At 40.7% G+C, this 18,810-nt stretch overlaps 1 protein-coding gene across 4 annotated transcripts in view; it reads right to left on the minus strand.

Annotated features, from left to right (window-relative positions):
• The window catches only part of LOC137348208 (rho GTPase-activating protein 23-like), a 515,957-nt gene extending 498,775 nt beyond the window's left edge, over positions 1-17,182 (minus strand). Inside the window, exons 1-3 of one of the 4 annotated variants that reach the window (XM_068013572.1) lie at positions 17,123-17,182; positions 15,964-16,328; positions 8,408-8,488 (exon numbers count right to left, since the gene is read on the minus strand). In XM_068013572.1, the coding sequence (XP_067869673.1) occupies positions 8,408-8,488; positions 15,964-16,041 (159 nt within the window). In that variant the 5' untranslated portion in view covers positions 16,042-16,328; positions 17,123-17,182. Of the gene's footprint in view, positions 1-8,407; positions 8,489-13,032; positions 13,409-15,963; positions 16,329-16,884 lie in introns of those variants that run through there. The other 3 variants (XM_068013571.1, XM_068013573.1, XM_068013575.1) reach the window with 3 other exon arrangements.
• Positions 17,183-18,810: the final 1,628 nt, after the last annotated feature.

Genomic DNA, 18,810 nt, shown 5'->3' on the forward strand with positions numbered 1-18,810 from the left:
CAGTACCCACCACTGATATCAAATTAACTGGCCTGTAGGTGCTAGGACAGTCCTTACACCCTTTCTTGAATAAGGGTGTCGCATTTGCCACTCTCCAATCCTCTGGCACCTCCCCCGTATCCAGGGAAGATTGGAAGATTATGACAAGCCCTTCCACAATCTCCAGCCCCATTTTCTTTAGCAATCTGGGGTACAATCTATCTGCACCAGGTGACTTATCTATCCTAAGTATAGCCAGCCTTTTCAGTACCTCCTCCTCCTCAATTTTTACCCTATCCGTTGCCTCTACCCTCTCCACATCTATCGATATTTTGCCAGATTCCTCTTCCTTAGTAAACACTGGTACAAAGTATTCATTAAGTATTTTAGCCTTACCCTCCACCTCTAAGCATATACTACCCTTCGTCCCATATAGGCCCCATTCCACCTCTTACTACCCGCTTACTATTTACATGCCGTTAGAAGATCCTACTGAATGGCATGGGAGCAGGTTATTTCTGGAGAACATTCACAACCCATCCCACCTAAAGTGGTGCTGGACCTGCAAAGAGATGGAAAATGTGGAAATGCAGAATGAAAAGCAAATTTTGAAGGCACAAGCAGACACACTAGTAGTAAAGCTAGCTATGGTTATGCTAACCATGGAAATACGTTCCAGCAATGGGGTACAGTGGTTAACATGGTGACCTGTCGAATGTGATGGGCTAGACCTGTGGCTGCCAAATTTGCAGATGACACTAAAATAGGTGGAATAGTAAATTGCAATGAAGAAATAAGAAATTTACAAATGGATATGGATAGGTTAGGTGAATGGGAGAAAATTTAGCAGATGGAATTTAACGCGGATAAGTGTGAGGTTATCCATTATGGTCAGAAGAATAGAAACGCAATTATCTAAATGGAAAGAAACTTCAGAGTGCTTCGGTGCAGAGGGATCTGGGTGTCCTCGTGCATGAATCGCTGAAAACTAGTATGTAGGTACAGCAGGTAATGGAAGGCAAATGGAATTTTGGCATTTATTGCTAAAGGAATAGAGTATAAAAGTAGGAAAGTGTTGCTGCAACTGTCCAAGGCATTATTGAGACCGCACCTGGAGTATTGCGTACAGTTTTGGTCCCCTTACTTGAGGAGGGATGTAGTTGCATTGGAGGCAGTTCAGAGGAGGTTCACTAGATTGATTCCAGAGATGAGGGGTTTGTCTTATGAAGAGAGATTGATCAGTTTAGGCCTTTATTCTCCAGAGTTTAGAAGAATGAGAGGAGATCTAATTGAGGTATATAAGATGATTAAGGGGATTGACAAAGTAGAGGATGTTTCCTCTGGTGGGGCAATCTAGAACAAGGAGGTCATAGTTTTAGGATACGGGGTAGCAGATTTAAAACAGAGATGAGGAGAAATTACTTCTCTCAAAAGGGTCATGAGTCTGTGGAATTCACTACCCGGGAGTGCGGTGGATGCCGGGACATTGAGTAAATTTAAGGAGATAGACAGATTTTTAATTAGTAAAGGGTTGAAGGGTTATGGAGAATGGGCAGGAAAATGGTGTTGAGGCATGATCATATTGAATGGCAGAGCAGGCTCGAGGGGCTGATTTGCCTACTCTTGCTCCTAGTTCTTATGCTACTTGAATCCACCAGCTGCACCAATAATGAATGTTAATTTTAACTTTGTGGAATACATCTTCTGTGAAGAGACCTTTAATAGTATTAATATTGGCAATTATGTAGTACGACAGTGGCGTCGTAGTATTGTCACTGGACTAGTAACCCAGAGACCCAGGGTATTGTTCTGAGAACATGGGTTCGAATCCCACCACGGCAGAAGGTGGAATTTAAATTCAATTAATAAATATGGAATTAAAAGCTAGTCTAATGATGGCCATGAAACTATTGTCGATTGTTATAAAAACACATCTGGTTCACTAATGGCCTTTAGGGAAGGAAATCTGCTGTCCTAACCTGGTCTGGCCTACATGCAAAAGATAAGGCTGAAGCATTTACAACAACCTTCAGCCAGAAGTGCTGAGTGGATTATCCATCTCGGCCTCCTCCTGAAGTCCCCAGCATCACAGATGCCAGTCTTCAGCCAATTCGATTCACTCCACGTGATATCAAGAAACGACTGAAGGCATTGGATACTGCAAAAGTCCTGTCAATATTCTGGCAATAGTCCTGAAAACCTGTGCTCCAGAACTTGCCGCGCCCCTAGCCAAGCTGTTCCAGTACACTGGCTTCTACCCAGCAATGTGGAAAATTGCCCAGGTATGTCCTGTACACAAAAAGCAGGACAAGTCCAACCCAGCCAATTACTGCCCCATTAGTCTACTCTCAATCATCAGTAGGGTGGTGGAAGGGGTCATCAACAGTGCTATCAAGAGGCACTTGCTTAATAATAACCTGCTCAGTAATGCTCAAGTTTGGTTTACGCCAGGGCCACTCAGCTCCTGACCTCATTACAGCCTTGGTTCAAACATGGACAAAAGAGCTGATCTCAAGAGATGAGGTGAGAGTGACTGCCCTTTACATCAAAGCAGCATTTGACCCAGAATGGCATCAAGAAGCCCTAGCAAAACTGGAGTCAATGGAATCAGGGGGAAAACTCTCTGCTGGTTGGAGTCATACCTAGCACAAAGGAAAATGATTGTGGTTGTTGGAGATCAATCATCTCAGCTCCAGGATATCACTGCAGGAGTTCCTCAGGATAGTGTCCTAGGCCCGACCATCTTCAGCTGCTTCATCAATGATCTTCCTTCAATCATAAGGTCAGAAGTGGGGTTATTCGCTGATGATTGCACAATGTTCAGCACCATTCACGACTCCTCAGATACTGAAGCAGTCTGTGTAGAAATGCAGCAAGACCTAGACAATATCCAGGCTTGGACTGACAAGTGTCAATTAACATTCGCGCCACACAAGTGCCAGGTAATGACCATCTCCAACAAGAGAAAATCTAACCATCTCCCCTTGGCGTTCAATGGCATTACCATCGCTGAATTCCCCACTATCAACATCCTGGGGGTTACCATTGACTGAACTGCAGTAGCCATATAAATACCGTGGCTACAAGAGCTGGTCAGAGGCTAGGAATCCTGCGGTGAGTGACTTACCTCCTGACTCCCCAAACTCTGTCCGCCATCTACAAGGCACAAGTCAAGAGTGTGACGGAATACTCTCCACTTGCCTGGATGAGTGCAGCACCAACAACACTCAAGAAGTTCGACACCATCCAGGACCAAGCAGCCCCCTCGATTGCCGCCCCAATCACAAACATTCACTCCCTCCACCACTGATGCACAGTGGCAGCAGTGTGTACCATCTACAATATGCACTGCAGTAACGCACTAAGGCTCCTTAGACAGCACCTTCCAAACCCGCAACCTCTACCACCTAGAAGGACAAGGGGAACAGATGCATGGAAATACCACCACCTGCATGTTCCCCTCCAAGCCACACACCATCCTGACTTGGAACTATATCGCCGTTCCTTCACTGTCGCTGGGCCAAGTTCCTGGAACTCCCTTCCCGACAGCACTGGTGGTGTACCTACCCCACATGGACTGCAGTGATTCAAGAAGGCAGCTCACCACCACCTTCTCAAGGGCAATTAGGGATGGGCAATAAATGCTGCCCTAGCCAGTGACGCCCACATCCCATGAACGAATAAAAAAAAAATTTTTAAGCTCTGGACTGGGTATTGCTCATCCATTTTTCAGTCTTGAGAAGGATTCCTGAGTTTTAGTGCTGTGAAAGCAAGTGAATTATTGTTCCTCAATTTACTAATACACTGGAAAGTATTCCAATCACTGCTCCAGCCATATTTCCTGTTATACTGCAGCCATTATCACTGTCATACCATCATTTTAGCACATCAGTTTGCCATTTCCATTGTAGTTCCCCACTGTATATCCCTGCACACCAATGGCCGGCACAGATGAACCCTATTTGTTGTACTGCTGTTTTGGGATGACTGTGACAGTCCTTCCCTTGACAGCAAGTTTCTCACATATGGTGCCCTCTGTGAATTGGTAGGAGGCAGAAAGGGGAATGAAATTTGGAATAAGATTTGAAGGGAGATAAAAAGAAAAAAGTGAAAGGTTATTCCTCCGCGGACAGTGTTCCAAGCTTCCTTGTGATTATTTAAAGAATGACACTAGTGGAAGCTTGAGAACAGTCTCCCACATGTATTAACTGCGAAAAATACATGATATTGGGAAACTTCAAAGGTGGAACATAGGGACGAAAAATAAAATGTGATTCTGATATCTAAATTATTCGGCACACTATCAAATTGGAAAGACGAGTTGCCCAACAAGCTACAATTTAAACGGATACTCTGTACAATAATAGGAAAATGGAAAGGCAAACAGAAATCCAGATTAATACTATCAAGCAGTTTTGTTCAACCTGATTATATGTTTGTGTAGATGATAGGCATAATTGTCTCAGTACATCTGTAAACTATTATCTTTCAAAACAGCACCAGAACATAAACATCTTGTGCTCAAGAGGGTTGGCATGGAAATTGAACTAGGTACAGGTTTTTCTTCCTTCTTAAATAGCTCACTGTCATTTCTTTTTAGGGAAAAGCACCTGAAGATCATTTACTGCACCAAACAACAGTAGAGATCCTGTGACATTGCTCTTTCAGAGACCGATATCACTACCACTATTACATCTCCCCACCCTGTCATTCTGTCCTTTGCATCCTGTATTGGCCTACATCTCTTTCTCGGTCTCAATCTTGCTCTTTGTCCATCTCTTTAATCATTCCACATGATCTTTCCCCCTCTCTCTAATGTCTCCCCATCTCATGTTTCCATTTCTATATTTGCCTTCACCTCATTCGGCAATCCTTTACACCCATGTCTTTCATTGGCCCTATTCAAAAATTAAAGCCCAGCCAACTCCAAGGTCCACCTGAATCCTAGACTTTAATTCCATCAAGCAATCCTACGCTGTATGTCCCAAATTTACTTGTAGGTTCAGCCTTCCCTGAACTTGCTTCCAGATCACAGAATGCTGCCAATCACATTTCAATCTCAATAGCTTGCTTCTTTCCAGCAATAAGCCCATTCTCTCAAAACACTCATGGTGAAATACACTGCCAGCAGTCTCTTCTTATCCCCTCCAGTGTGATAAATATTGCTTTCCACATTCATCAGTATCAAAGGTCTTTAAAAAGGTAAGAATCAGATGTTGACTAGATCGTTAATTATGCATTATCATCCAGAGATGCAGAGGGAGTGAAAGAGAAAGTTACAGAAAAAGTAAGGAACATTATATGGTGCTTTTACTATAGTACACTTTCCAAAAGAAATGTTGTGGGAGTGAAAGAAATGTAAAATTAAATAACGGAGGTAACTGAAAGTTTGGTTGAAAAGATGGGTTTTGAAAATGTTTTTGTAAATGGAGACAGAAATGTCAGTGGGGCTTAGAGAAGGAGATCCAGCATATGGGGTCAAGATAGTTGTAAGCTCTGCCACCAATGGTGGGGCAAAGGGAGGGGATGTACAGAAGCAAGGCACCAAAATCAGATGACACAGTGCTGGAGGAGGTTGAAGGGTTCGGGCTGGACGAGACCGTCAAGGAATTTGAAGATACAAACAATGTCCCTTTAAAGCACTCAGCAGGTCTGGCAGCATCTGTGCAAAGAGAAGCAGAGTTAACGTTTCGGGTCAGTGACCCTTCTTCGGAACTGACAAATATTAAAAATGTCACAGGTTATAAGCAAGTGAGGTGGGGGTGGGGCAAGAGATAACAAAGGAGAAGGTGCAGATTGGACAAGGCCACATAGCTGACCAAAAGGTCATGGAGCAAAGGCAAACAATATGTTAATGGTGTGTTGAAAGACAAAGCATTAGTACAGAATAGGTCTTAACGGACAGAATATTGAACAGCAGCAAGTGCAAACATGAAAAAAAAAAGTGGGTAAGCAAACTGAACAAACTATGAAATGAAATAAATGCAAAAAAAAGGTTGTAAAAAAAAAAAAGAAAAAATAACTAAAAATGAAAGTAAAATGGGGGGCTGTCATGCTCTGAAATTATTGAACTCATTGTTCAATCCAGCAGGCTGCAGTGCGCCTAATCGGTAGATGAGATGCTGTTCCTCGAGCTTGCGTTGATGTTCACTGGAACACTGCAGCAATCCCAGGACAGAGATGTGAGCATGAGAGCAGTGGGGAGTGTTGAAATGGCAAGCAATCGGAAGCTCAGGGTCCTGCTTGCGGACCGAGCGGAGGTGTTCCGCAAAACGGTCACCCAGTCTGCGCTTGTTCTCCCCAATGTAGAGGAGACTACATCGCTGCTCACAATGTGCTTGCCATTTCAACACTCCCCACTGCTCTCATGCTCACATCTCTGTCCTGGGATTGCTGCAGTGTTCCAGTGAACATCAACGCAAGCTCGAGGAACAGCATCTCATCTACCGATTAGGCGCACTACAGCCTGCCGGATTGAACAATGAGTTCAATAATTTCAGAGCATGACAGCCCCCCATTTTACTTTCATTTTTAAGTTGTTTTTTCTTTTTTTACATTTTTTACAACCTTTTTTTTGCATTTATTTCATTTCATCTTAGTTTGTTCAGGTTGCTTACCTACTGTTTTTTTTTCATGTTTGCACTTGCTGCTGTTCAATATTCAGTCCATTAAGACCTATTCTGTACTAATGCTTTGTCCTTCAACACACCATTAACATATTGTTTGCCTTTGCTCCATGACCTTTTGGTCAGCTATGTGGCCTTATCCACTCTACACCTTCTCCTTTGTTATCTCTTGCCCCACCCCCACCTCACTTGCTTATAATCTGTGACATTTCTAATATTTGTCAGTTCCGAAGAAGGGTCACTGACCCGAAACTTTAACTCTGCTTCTCTTTCCACAGATGCTGCCAGACCTGCTCAGTGGTTCCAGCATTTCATGTTTTTATTTCAGATTTCCAGCATCCGCAGTATTTTGCTTTTATTCCTTTAAAGCAACTGGTCAAGTAGTCCCTGTGGGAATCTGGGTAATAGTTTCTTACAAACTAGTACTTTTATCATGGGGTTAATAACTTGCTGCAAGTTCCAGGCTTCAGGGCACAGTTTGGATAAAATGTCTGGCTTATCTTCCCTTTTTCAAAAAAAAATGTTTGGTACTTGAACAGGCATGATATATGTGCTAGTATCAGATCCAGACATGAAAAATGGTGCAGAACATTTATTAATTGAACAACCACAATGTCTTTGGACAACTAAATCTTTAAGCAACAGCACTGTTAATCAGATCAAAAAAAAAACTAGTTGATCTTCAATGGCCAGGTGATTCAGAAGCAATTACATCATGCAGCACTTTCGTCAACAGCTGGAGAACAGAGAATTATGCTAACTACAGTGCTACAAAGAATATTCATTTTGGGAATCCTCTCCATGGCACACTCACTCCCATTTCTCATTCCCCATATTTGAAAATCTTACCAATGCAACTATTGTCTCCGCAGTTTGATTCTGCATGTATTGTCCCAGGAAAGTAGGATAACCAAACTTAAGTTACTTTGTTGTCAAATGTTTTAGAAGAGTAGCATCTGATGCCAGCAATGCAAAATAAACTTCCCCACCCCAGTTATGAATCTGATATAAAGATGTTGATATTTCTTGCTGCCTGACTCACAAATTAAATTATATAGCCGTCAACCAACAAAAAGTTATATGTTAAATGTTTCCTTCCTTACCCAATCCTCTATTTTAATCACACGGACATGCATCTGTATTTACACATCATAGGAAAAGTGCAATTTGTCACAAGTTAAAAATTGCTGTCTGACGTGATGGGGAGCAGTTTTTGTTTCCTGAAAAGCCAATTCAAATCATTCTGCCTGGGGCAGGCAATGTGTGTCTATAAGCAGCACAAGGAGACACAATATATCTTTATCTGTTGTCAGGTGGCAAAAAAGGTCTTCAGTGAATTAATAGAGTCTAGAAGTACTGCATTGCCCGTTTCCCACCGAAAACCAAAAACTGCTTTTGAATATTGTATTATTAATTTGCAGCTTTTCATTTCTTTGAACTCAAATGCTTCCAGGACTGATCAAACCTACTTTTAGATAAAAGCAAAATACTGCAGATGCTGGAAATCTGAAATAAAAACAAGAAATGCTGGAACCACTCAGCAGGTCTGGCAGCATCTGTGGAAAGAGAAGCAGAGTTAACGTTTCTTTGGAGAAGGGTCACTGACCCGAAACGTTAACTCTGCTTCTCTTTCCACAGATGCTGCCAGACCTGCTGAGTGGTTCCAGCATTTCTTGTTTTTATTTCTACTTTTAGATTTGCATTGTCACTTTCACATTCCTCCCAGCTGTTCGTACCAGTTCGTTAACATATAAAACTGTGTGATGGACAAACTTGTGTAGTGTAAGGAAGAAAATACTTACTTCCTTCCAAAAAGGAAGTCCACAAGTCTGTGAGAGCTCCGATTCAAAAGGATAACATACACAGTTGTGCGGCAGTCTTTCCTTCGGGTGGGGAGCAAGAAAAAAAAAAATCAGACACCACCTTAATCCCTTCTGTTAAATCACTGTCCAATGGATTTACGCCAACCAGAAAAGCCGAAATTACCACTCCTTCCAGATGGAGGACAATAAACAGCGAATGTACCACAACGACTAAGGCAAATACAAAATAAACTACATACAAATGATGTTGAGAATTTGAAAAAATGATTTCTCTGACTGCTTTTTCTTATATTCCAAAGCCACAAACCATACTGTCCAAAATGGCAACCTTCTCCTGACTTTTTTGCTTACACCAATTTATAACCAACACAAGGAACCATCAGAGTACAGCCTCAGATGAATGTAATGTCCAAATTTCCCTCCCTTCCAGTAGGGAGCTGCTTATACTTTGTTCAGTTTCCCTCCCAAATCAGCATGTAGAAAACTAGAAATTCAACTTGAAGGGAACCATTGCCCCAAATTCATATTCTACCACAGAATGTGTTGCTATTCTGTAAACCCAATGGAATTACTGCGTAACGAATTTGTCACATGAACAAAAAGCAACTTGAGCACAGTTTTTCACTATGAAAAATCACTACTCGAATTGCTTAAAGTATACATTTATGTATAAATAAAAGTCCTGTATCCACTGTCAAAGCATTACACTTGAACAAATTGGCACGTGCACCATTTTTTTCTAGTGCATTCACGAGATACCAAGCATAACATTGTTACTGATGTATTAATGATGTATTAAACAATCTTAAAACAAGAAAGCCTAGAGCCTGATATTTGCAACCACTTTCCAAGCTGCTAAATTCCCTAATCAAAAAGAACAATTAATTTGATTAAGTAAACACAGGTTGAGGTCAATTACATTTTATGACTTTATAGGGTCACACCCACACCTTAATAGGATAATGCATTGTATAAACGCCACTTGTGGCAGAACCTGCCTCTCAAGGATTGGCCTTCACAGCCATCAGCAAAAAGGTGCCCCAAGAAGACACCCAACCGAAATGGATTGTTTGCTGCATGGCCATCATCTTTCGTAGATGGAAGGATGCCAACCAACACTGTATATCATATGGTGTTATGCTCCTATCTTCAAATATAAAACAGCACATTGTACATTTTGGAGCAAAAATTATCACAGCATGACTGTTAGAATTAATTAAAGAAGAAAATCATAACCAAATCTAACAATAAGCAGGAATAAAAATGATCAAGAATCAGCATATGGCTACTAATAAAACAATCATAAAAGGAGAAGGATGTGAAAGAAATAAAAATTACTCAAAATATTTGGCATCATCTGTTATGGTCAGTGACCTAAAGGAAATGTTTTATAAGAAAATTACATATTTCAAAACAAAATTCTGAAACTTACTCATGTAGTTATATTTTCTATATTTGAAATGTCTCAAACTTAGCCATGTGGAGAGCTGTTACTCTTTCAAGCACTGGAATCTAAGTTCTATTTCCTCTCACAGCTACCATTACCTAAATAAAGAGGCTCAGCGAGTATCACTACGCAACATTTTGTGGACTCCAGAACACCAATCAAGGCTACTTCATTCTTAAATTTAAATGAACATCCTATTTTACAGGGAAGGATAAAAAAAAGGGGACACTAAGACACGGCGACTTCTTTCCCCATTGATAGTAAACTGGGCGTCAACAGAGCAGGTCAAGGCTTGTTGATTGCAAATCTCATTCCCGTCCCAATAAAAATTGACAGGTGCTGGGGCCGTACTGGAGATCACAAAAAAGTATTTAAAACAACAGAAAGACACAAAGTTTGAGAACTTAACAAGTTCAATCCAGACTGTAAACAGCAAGTCAACTGTTTTGAGAAATCCAAAAACAATCTTTAGAACTAATCTACTCCCAGACTCCTATTATACTAACTTTATCTGGCATTCAGCTTGAACTTGGCCAAAATAATGTAAATCAGATAGCTTAACCAGTCTTGGCAAATTAGTTATTAAAATCCATCTTTAATGCATTGTTATGATAGGTTTTACAGAGTAATACATGACTTCATTAGCTTTCATAACCCACCAACTTTTAACTTAGGTTCTATTATGAACTTATAGCATGAAAGTACTACCTTTTAGAGCAAAACAAATTCTCTATAGGGTAAGGCATCATCTACTTCACTAGAAATTAAATTGAAAATTTATGTTCCTTCACCCTCTTTCCCCTCCCTCATCTTGTTTTACCTCATCTGCAGCCTTGTTATCCCCTGGTGCAATTTTAAACGTAATTTAAAAGTTTCAAGCTGAAGCCCCATTTTAAAATATTTTAGCTTCTTGCATTAGCAAGAAAATCTTGGGCTCCACTGAAAGGAGACAACTGAGGTGACATCTTACAGGAGAGAATAATAAATATTAAATAATATGGAGAAGTAAATTCCTGCTCCTCTTGGACCAACAAAAATATTTTGACACTTACTTTTCGCAGGCCTCTTCAGTTTGTGTCACCCTTACAACTGGTCAGAGTGTGCACAACGCAGGCTCTGACCTAAAATGACAATCAGGGTCCTATTTACATCATAGTACCTCGATTTCTATATTAAAACGGTGCGGGGCCATCACCTGAAACAGGCAGGCACTTTGGAATCCGGACAGTAGACCTCTTTCAAAATGGAGCTGGCTGCATTGCTGGTGTTAACAGGATGGTGAACATTTTGAGACTATTAATGCCCATCAATGAGAGTGAAAAATCAATTCAAGTGAGTTCAATTCCATGCCTCTGATGAGTCACGGGCCCCAACATTATTTTTTTTATATAGATCCAGAGAATTGAGGTCAGTGGCACAGTAAATAAGCATGGCTCTATCCACGAGGCCTTCAACCAACCAGAGCCACACAAACAGTAAAGGAGAGTGGGGCCTGGAGGTCACAGGTCAGCACTCAAGTGTTGCACCCCACCCCCACATAGTCCCAGCAGCAAAGTTCAAATGCCTTAAGGTTTACACATAGGTGCATTAATATTAGAGAATGAGTCAACATTAGAATGGAATGTTGCTGAAAGCACTGTCTGAACAATCTGTTTTTACTAATGTTGAGGTTGGAATCAAAATGTTCCCACCCTTTTCATGTTTCACAACAGTTTTATTGAAACTTCTCTCACGCTTTCTCACTCAGAGCTTCCACTCAGCCAAGGTTCAGAGACCTTGGGAAACCAAAGTTCTTTTCTATTCAAATGGCATCTTATTCAAAGCCACTGATGATATTTACTGTTGATGTATTTGAGGCTCGCTAACAGTTTATTCCAACTTTAGTGTGCTGTTTCCAAAAATGCAAAAACAGTGCAGTTTGCATTAAAAGATGCTATAAAATGTTAATTTTACAAGTATGAAGATAATTGTTCCTTTTTAAAAAGAAAACCTTATGGGCAAGAGGAGGACCAGATACACCGTCCTGAGAAATCATTCCTTCAACCCAACTGGTCCCTGTCTCCATTCACACTACAACAAATGAATTGATCAAACTCATCATATATTCTTCCTAGGCAATAAGCTTGAAAATTAAGCAGGCAGAAAAATCCAACACTGCAATTCCCTCAGCTCAGAAACACTGCTCTATATTTAGTTAAATATTTATCTGTCAATTGGTAGCAGTAGAACTGTAATTAGTTATTCTACTGGCAATGTTGCTGATTAATGTCGCTGACAGGTGAATTAAAACAGAAGTGGAACTTTATGGTCTACATCCAAACAATAGCTTAAAAATAAAAGCAAATGAAGAATAGCCACTTTTTAAAATAATTTTGTTCTGCAAATATTTATATTAATATGGCAACTGAATGAGAAAATGACATTTGTTTTATTTTCTGTTATATCATCCGATTAAATAGAAGTGGCAGATGTAAGCTGTTTTGGGAAAACCCATCAATCCCAGCCCTCAGCAATTCATGGCCTTTACTTTCTATTGTCTTAAAAAGAACCATACCAGTACTTGGTAATACAGAAATCTCACTACTGATGTTTTGAAAGATATTCCTTTAAGGTATAAGTTTTTAAAGGTCCCAGGACCCTAGGATTCTGAAGATATCTGCATCCACATTTCCTTTGTAGTTATAGAATAATTTTCCTTTAATATCTGATACGGTCCTTTGACAGTTAGGATTTATGGAAATAAGCAATCAAAACAAAAGGAATGCATGTAGGAGTACTCAAAACTTAAGTATTAAATTCTGGGTGAAAGAATAGAAAAGGTTCATTCAAAAGCTGTTCTAAATTAAATACTCCATGATATTATTGCAGGATACAAATAATCAAACTTGCATCCATTCTGAAATGTAAAAATTTCTAATCTGAAAACTATACATTAGGCTGAATTTTACAGCCCCCCCCCCCCCCCACCTGACATCGGGGATCGTGGCGGGGGGCCAGGGGGCTGGAAAATGCCTCTGGTAGAGGCCCACCATGGGCCTCAACGCCAGGAAGGCCCGGCCCAATATTGCCAGCGGCACCTTTTGTCACACACCCCCGGCCACTTGGCGATGAGACACCCATTAACTTATTTTAATCCATTAGAATTAGTTAATCAGACCTGCGCTTCCGCCTTCCGTCCCACTGCGATATTGGTGCCGGTGGCCGGCACTCCAGCGTCTTCGGAACCCTGTCCAGGGAACACTGGTGGGGAGGGAGGAGGTAAGTTTCTCAAACTAATATCTTTGGTTTAGGGGTGGTGAGAAGGGTTAGAGTTTAAAGTTTATGTACTTGGTGGGGGGGAAAGAGGGGCGGGGGAAGGTCAGGTGGACAAGGGAGGTGTTTTGGGGAGGGGGAGGGCATGAAATTAATTGTATGGTTATTGGGGGGGGTGGGAGAGGGGCAAATTAAATGTTTGTCAAATTTTTTGCGACCTCTTTCTTTAAATATTGAAATTGAATGGAAGGGCTCGAAGCCATTTAAAAATGGCGTCAGCACTTGTGCAAAGGCTGCTGATGCCATTGTGGGGGTCGGACAGCCCGGCCCCTCCACGTCATCGGGGTGGGCGGTTCACCCCAGCCATTTAAATGAGCTGCCGCGATATTCATGTGGGCGGACCACCATTGTTTCTGTTCACTGCCGATTACAGCGGCGGAAATATAAATTCCACTCGTGCAATATGCTCACTAATACCATTTTGATTCAATTTAGCTGTACATGATGGTATACAGTCAGCTCAATTTATTTTAATTGAATACAAACATTCCGTGTATGGGTTGTACTTACAACAGGGTATATCCTTTTGAATAGAATATAATTATTATGGTATGAAATAAAGTTTGGCATCTAATGACAATTTAACAATAGTAAGCTTTCTGCTTTAAAAATGTCCAGGATTCCTTTATAAAAAGAATATGCATTGTTTGCCAGTCCTTTTTGAAAATATATTCAAATATATCACCGTAAGATGAAACCTGAAGCTGCAATTAGACATCTAGACCAGCACTGTAGAGATTTACCAATCTTCTGCTACTCGTTTTACTTCAAATCATTCCTGAGGCCAAATATACTAACTTTACAATTAAGTTTAAAAACTGAACTGACTGCAATTTCAGCTCAGTTTATAGAAACAGTTTTTAAAATTTGATTTACAAAAATACCATGTCTTTGTTGTGAGCATACATATCCCCATTTCTAAGAGTTATTTTATCCCCCTCTTTGCTGAGATCTTGGCAAGCTACACCAAACAAGACCTAAAGAATGAAATAGCAACCTTTCTCAGGAATATCAAAAGTGCTATTTGCCTGGCTGTCAAAAGGTGAACAACAGCCCAATAATAACTCTCACACTGTTTTGCACTTACAGGGAGATACTTGGCTGCCATGCAATACCTCTTGTGTAGCAAGTTGAGATCAAGAACTCAGAGTAGGGTAATCAAATTTGTGCCACTCCAATCGGTGTTGCTGCAGGCTGGTAGTCTAATGCTCAGTGCTAGGGAACTTCGTTCTGTTTCATAAATGTTTTGGCCCTGCATAAAACAGACCGCAACATTTCATGTCTCAGTAAAAATTATTTTAGCTTCCCAATGCCTCAGGTGAGTATATGAGCCATACAAACTATAAACATCCCAGCTTCGATCCTCAGTCCAACCAAGTTAGCAGATCTCAGCCATAGCAATGATAAGGGCACTATAATTGACCTTACTGCTTCCAAGGTAAAAAGAAAATCAGCCACTGTTCTGTGGCCTTGCTGGAAGTTCTGGCAATTAGTTGAGAACAGGATTTGGCTTTACTGTAATGCCACCAATAATCAAATAGCCTGCCAGCATTCATCACTGAGATTAAAATAAAGATGGGACACGCTTGGACCAGTAGTGGAGAGCAACCAGCGCCCTGAAACCATACTCCCATTAAGTCAATGTCAATGCCTTTAGGACAGCAGAAAATTGTCTAAACACTTTTACTATGTGGAAAATGAAGTCTTTCTTATTTCAAGTAGTAAAATACAGAATACCCCATCTGCAATTGCCAAACTTATCCTGGCAGAGAAAGAATGCAAAATAGTACTTGAGTACTATTTTATACTTTCACCTCAGTCACACAATCAGTACAAACAAGACATTCCTAGTATCAAATGATCTGAAATTCACTCCCTAAACCTCTCTGCCTCTCTCCTCCTTAGAAACTACCTCTTTAACCAAGCTTTTAGTCACCCATCCCAATATCTTCATCTTTGCCTCAATGTCAATTTCTGTCTGGTTATGTTCCTGTGAAGCACCTTGGGACATGTTCCTATGGTAAAAGATGCTATATAAATATAGCATGTTGTTGTTCATGTTGTACATATAATTGTATCAAGATTTTTTTGAATTGAAATTCCAGGAAAATTCCTACAGTATTACTGTAAACCCTTTTGATTTGGCTAAATGATCTCAATAGTCTTAAGCAGTGCACTCATAATTTAAGGAAAATTATCATTCAATTTTAGCCCTGATTTCACAATTGCATGTTAATTGCATTACTAAAAATTTAAATTAGAATTGACTTGTTTGATTGTTAAAACACAAAAAATTTACTGAATTAACAGAAGTAAACTGGACAAAAATATTTATGATCAACTGATAACCCCAACACCAGAAATGATGAGTTCTCAAACCAAATTTATGTATTCAATAAAGAACTTCTACAAAGACTGTGCATAAAAAAGACAAACAATTTGCATTTAAATAACACCTTTAACGTAGTAAAAAGTCCCACGGTCTTCACAGGAGCATACAAGCCCAACATCATAATAATCTATAAGCTTTATACTTTCAAGTGTTAACCAATATTAAAACTAGATATTCTGAAAACAGCTTTTATCATTTGTTATGGAGTGAACTGCAGATGTTTTCAATCTGTGCAGGTAACCTAGTGTTATTTCCTGTTACAAAAAGAATGGACCAGCCTTATATGATGGAACAGGACTACAATGTAGCAAAGATTTCTTCAGTACTATAACTGCACAAACATAGAAGACAGAAAAGCATAAATTTACACTTGATTTCTCATACCGTGTTAACTGTTCCAGTCAGGTTTTGATTTCCTGCTTGATTAAATTTTGATGATAGTTCTGTTTGAGTAGCCATCATTTTTCAATTGAAATCTGCTCAGTAATTCGTGTAATTTTTACCACCTTCATCCTCAACTTGCATTTCAAGAATCCACAAAAAATGGGCCATCAACCAAAGCTCATTTTGTGAAATAAAGTTTTAAAAACCTATTTTTTGTTTAAAACAATGATTTGCTTGGGGCAAAAAGCAGCAATTTATAATTGTTCATCAATGTTCATCCATGATTTTCACCATCGTCTACTGAATAGCATGGAATGGAGGTCTGTCAATCAGCACCATCAGTCATCCTCTGCAACTGTCAAATTCTAGAAGATAAGAGAAAAGATGTTTTAGTCCCCCATCACCATTAGATTTAACAAACCAACACCAAACTTGAACGTTATCAAAATGCTAATGTAACAAGTCAAGAGTCGGGCTGTGGAGACAACAAAATCACCAATGCATAAGAATTACTTTTAGTAACTTGAGTTTGTTGGGGGAGGGGGAAGGACTCTTTTTAATAAGAGTGGAGAGGTTACAATCCATAAAAAATACCAAAGCTCCAAAGAAAAGAAATGCCAAAGCTCTAATTGACATTTAACAACTGATGGAGCGTGTGGAGCTAAGTATGCTAAAGAAAAAATCTGAAGGTATTTGAGCAGGGTTTAGATGCAGAAGGTGGAATCTGTGGCTCAAGCTGATGGATAACCTTCCCTCTCCCACTGACAGCTCCGGCTTTTGTTTTGGCGCCAGCGGCGCTTCAATTGGCAGCTGTCACTCACAGGGATCCCGACCTTAAAGATCGCCTCATTATTTTTTAACATTATATATATCTAAATGCATAATACACGATAAAAATGTTGAAGTAATTTATCAAATTACCTTCCTCCCCTAAGAGAGTGTGAGGGGAGAAAGGGAGCGCTCCAGCCGACAAAGCGGAGGTCGACAGCCCGGTACAAAACCACGGACACCCCACCCACGATTTATAAACCGTGCCCAGCGCCGGGCACTTGCTGCCAAAGTGCACGTTTCTGTCTAAAAGAGTCCCGAAAGCTCCCGGAGAAGCGCCCCCTCTCCCCTCAGTCGCCACAAACTCTCCTCATCAGCCACCGCCACCCACCAACTGCCACCACTCGGGCTCCCTCGCTTGAAATTGCGCCCTTTGCCGTCCGAGCTCGCGGACCATCCTGATTGACAGGAAGAGGCAGCCAATAGAAAGCAAGAGGCGGGTGATTGACGGAAACACTAACCAATGTGAACCCACTCTGGGCGTCGACGAGGCGGTGGGTGAGACCACAACGTTCCCTCACCATGATTGGGCGATTGGATTCTCCAACCATTGCACCTAAGGGTGGGAATGCAGGATAAAGATTTGCAATGGTCTCTGATATTAAATGCAATCATTAAAAAGATGCAGCAAAGATATTGGAGGAAATAATGAAAAGAGCAGCTGTCAAATAGAACGATACACAAATCGTCCTTTGAGATTTTGTTCCACACAGGTTGGGATGAAAACAGAGTAGTGATTGATTGATGTTTACATTAACGAATCACAACAAAAGCTCCGGTTAGGGGCGGGTATTAGGGCAGCTCTGCGTTTGATTGGCATTTTGTTTGGCCAATGAGATTTGCCTGGTTGGGTTGGGCTGAGCTCTCAGCGCAAAACAAAGCATGGAACAACAAAAGATAATTTAATCCAAATCACACCGTTTGTCAAATACTGTGTTGTGAACTCTACCCAACCTATTTAGTTTACTGAGCAAATGTTTTTACATTTTCCCCATGGTTCGCCCTCCTCCCAAGAAAATAAGTCTAGCAATCCTGCAGAAGATACTTGTCCAAACTTGTGTGTTACTGAGGTGTAAACCTGCTTGGAATTCCGGAGCATGAGTGGCTTAATCAACAGATTTATTGCGTAAAGCCTTTAAAATCTCACCCAAAGGCATTTGGTTAGGATCTGGAATGCAATGCCTGAGAGTGAGGTGGAGGCAGATTCAATTGTGGCTTTCAAAAGGGAATTGGATAATTATCTGAAGAGAAAAGATTTGCAGGACTATGGGGAAAAGGCAGGGGAGTGGGACAAGCTGGTGCTCTCGCAAAGAGAACGCACAACACGACGGGCTGAGTGGTCTCCTTCTGTGCTGTAGCCATTCTATGTTTCTATGAATATGGCTACACTTATGCACACATACATGACATATTGACACTGCCTCTCCACCTCCATCCCACACTGTAAAGATATCGTTAAAGCCAGCCTCTTGGACCAAGCTTTTGGGCAACCTTCACAATATTCCATTTTGTTGTAGCGCCTCTACGAGGCACTTTGGGTGTTTTTCTTTGTTGAAAGTGCTACATAAATGAATGTTGCTGTGTCAACTTGGTGCAATGGTAGCCTTCTCTGAGCCAGTATGACCTGAGCACATAACTTAGGTTGACATTTCAGTATATTATGAAGGGAATGGTTCATTGCTAGAGGTGCCACCTTTTGAATGTTTGGTTAAAACAAAGCCCACCCTATTCAGGTGGATGTAGAAAATTGAATGGCACTGTTTGAAGAAGAGGAGAGGTAATCTTCCAATGCCCTGGACAGCACTGATCCCTCAACAAGCACCACCCAAAAACAAATAACTGGTCATTTATCTCTTTGCTGTTTGGCGGACTTTGCGGTGCACAATTGGCTGCCTTGTTTACCCAAATAACCACAGTGACAACACTTCAAAAGTAATTAATTAGTTGTGAAGCACTTTGGAACATCTTGAAGATAGGAAAGGTGAATACAAAGGCAAGTGCTGAAGAATAAAAATACTG

The sequence above is a fragment of the Heterodontus francisci genome, chromosome 33, assembly GCF_036365525.1.
Source record: "Heterodontus francisci isolate sHetFra1 chromosome 33, sHetFra1.hap1, whole genome shotgun sequence".
Lineage (NCBI taxonomy): Eukaryota > Metazoa > Chordata > Chondrichthyes > Heterodontiformes > Heterodontidae > Heterodontus > Heterodontus francisci.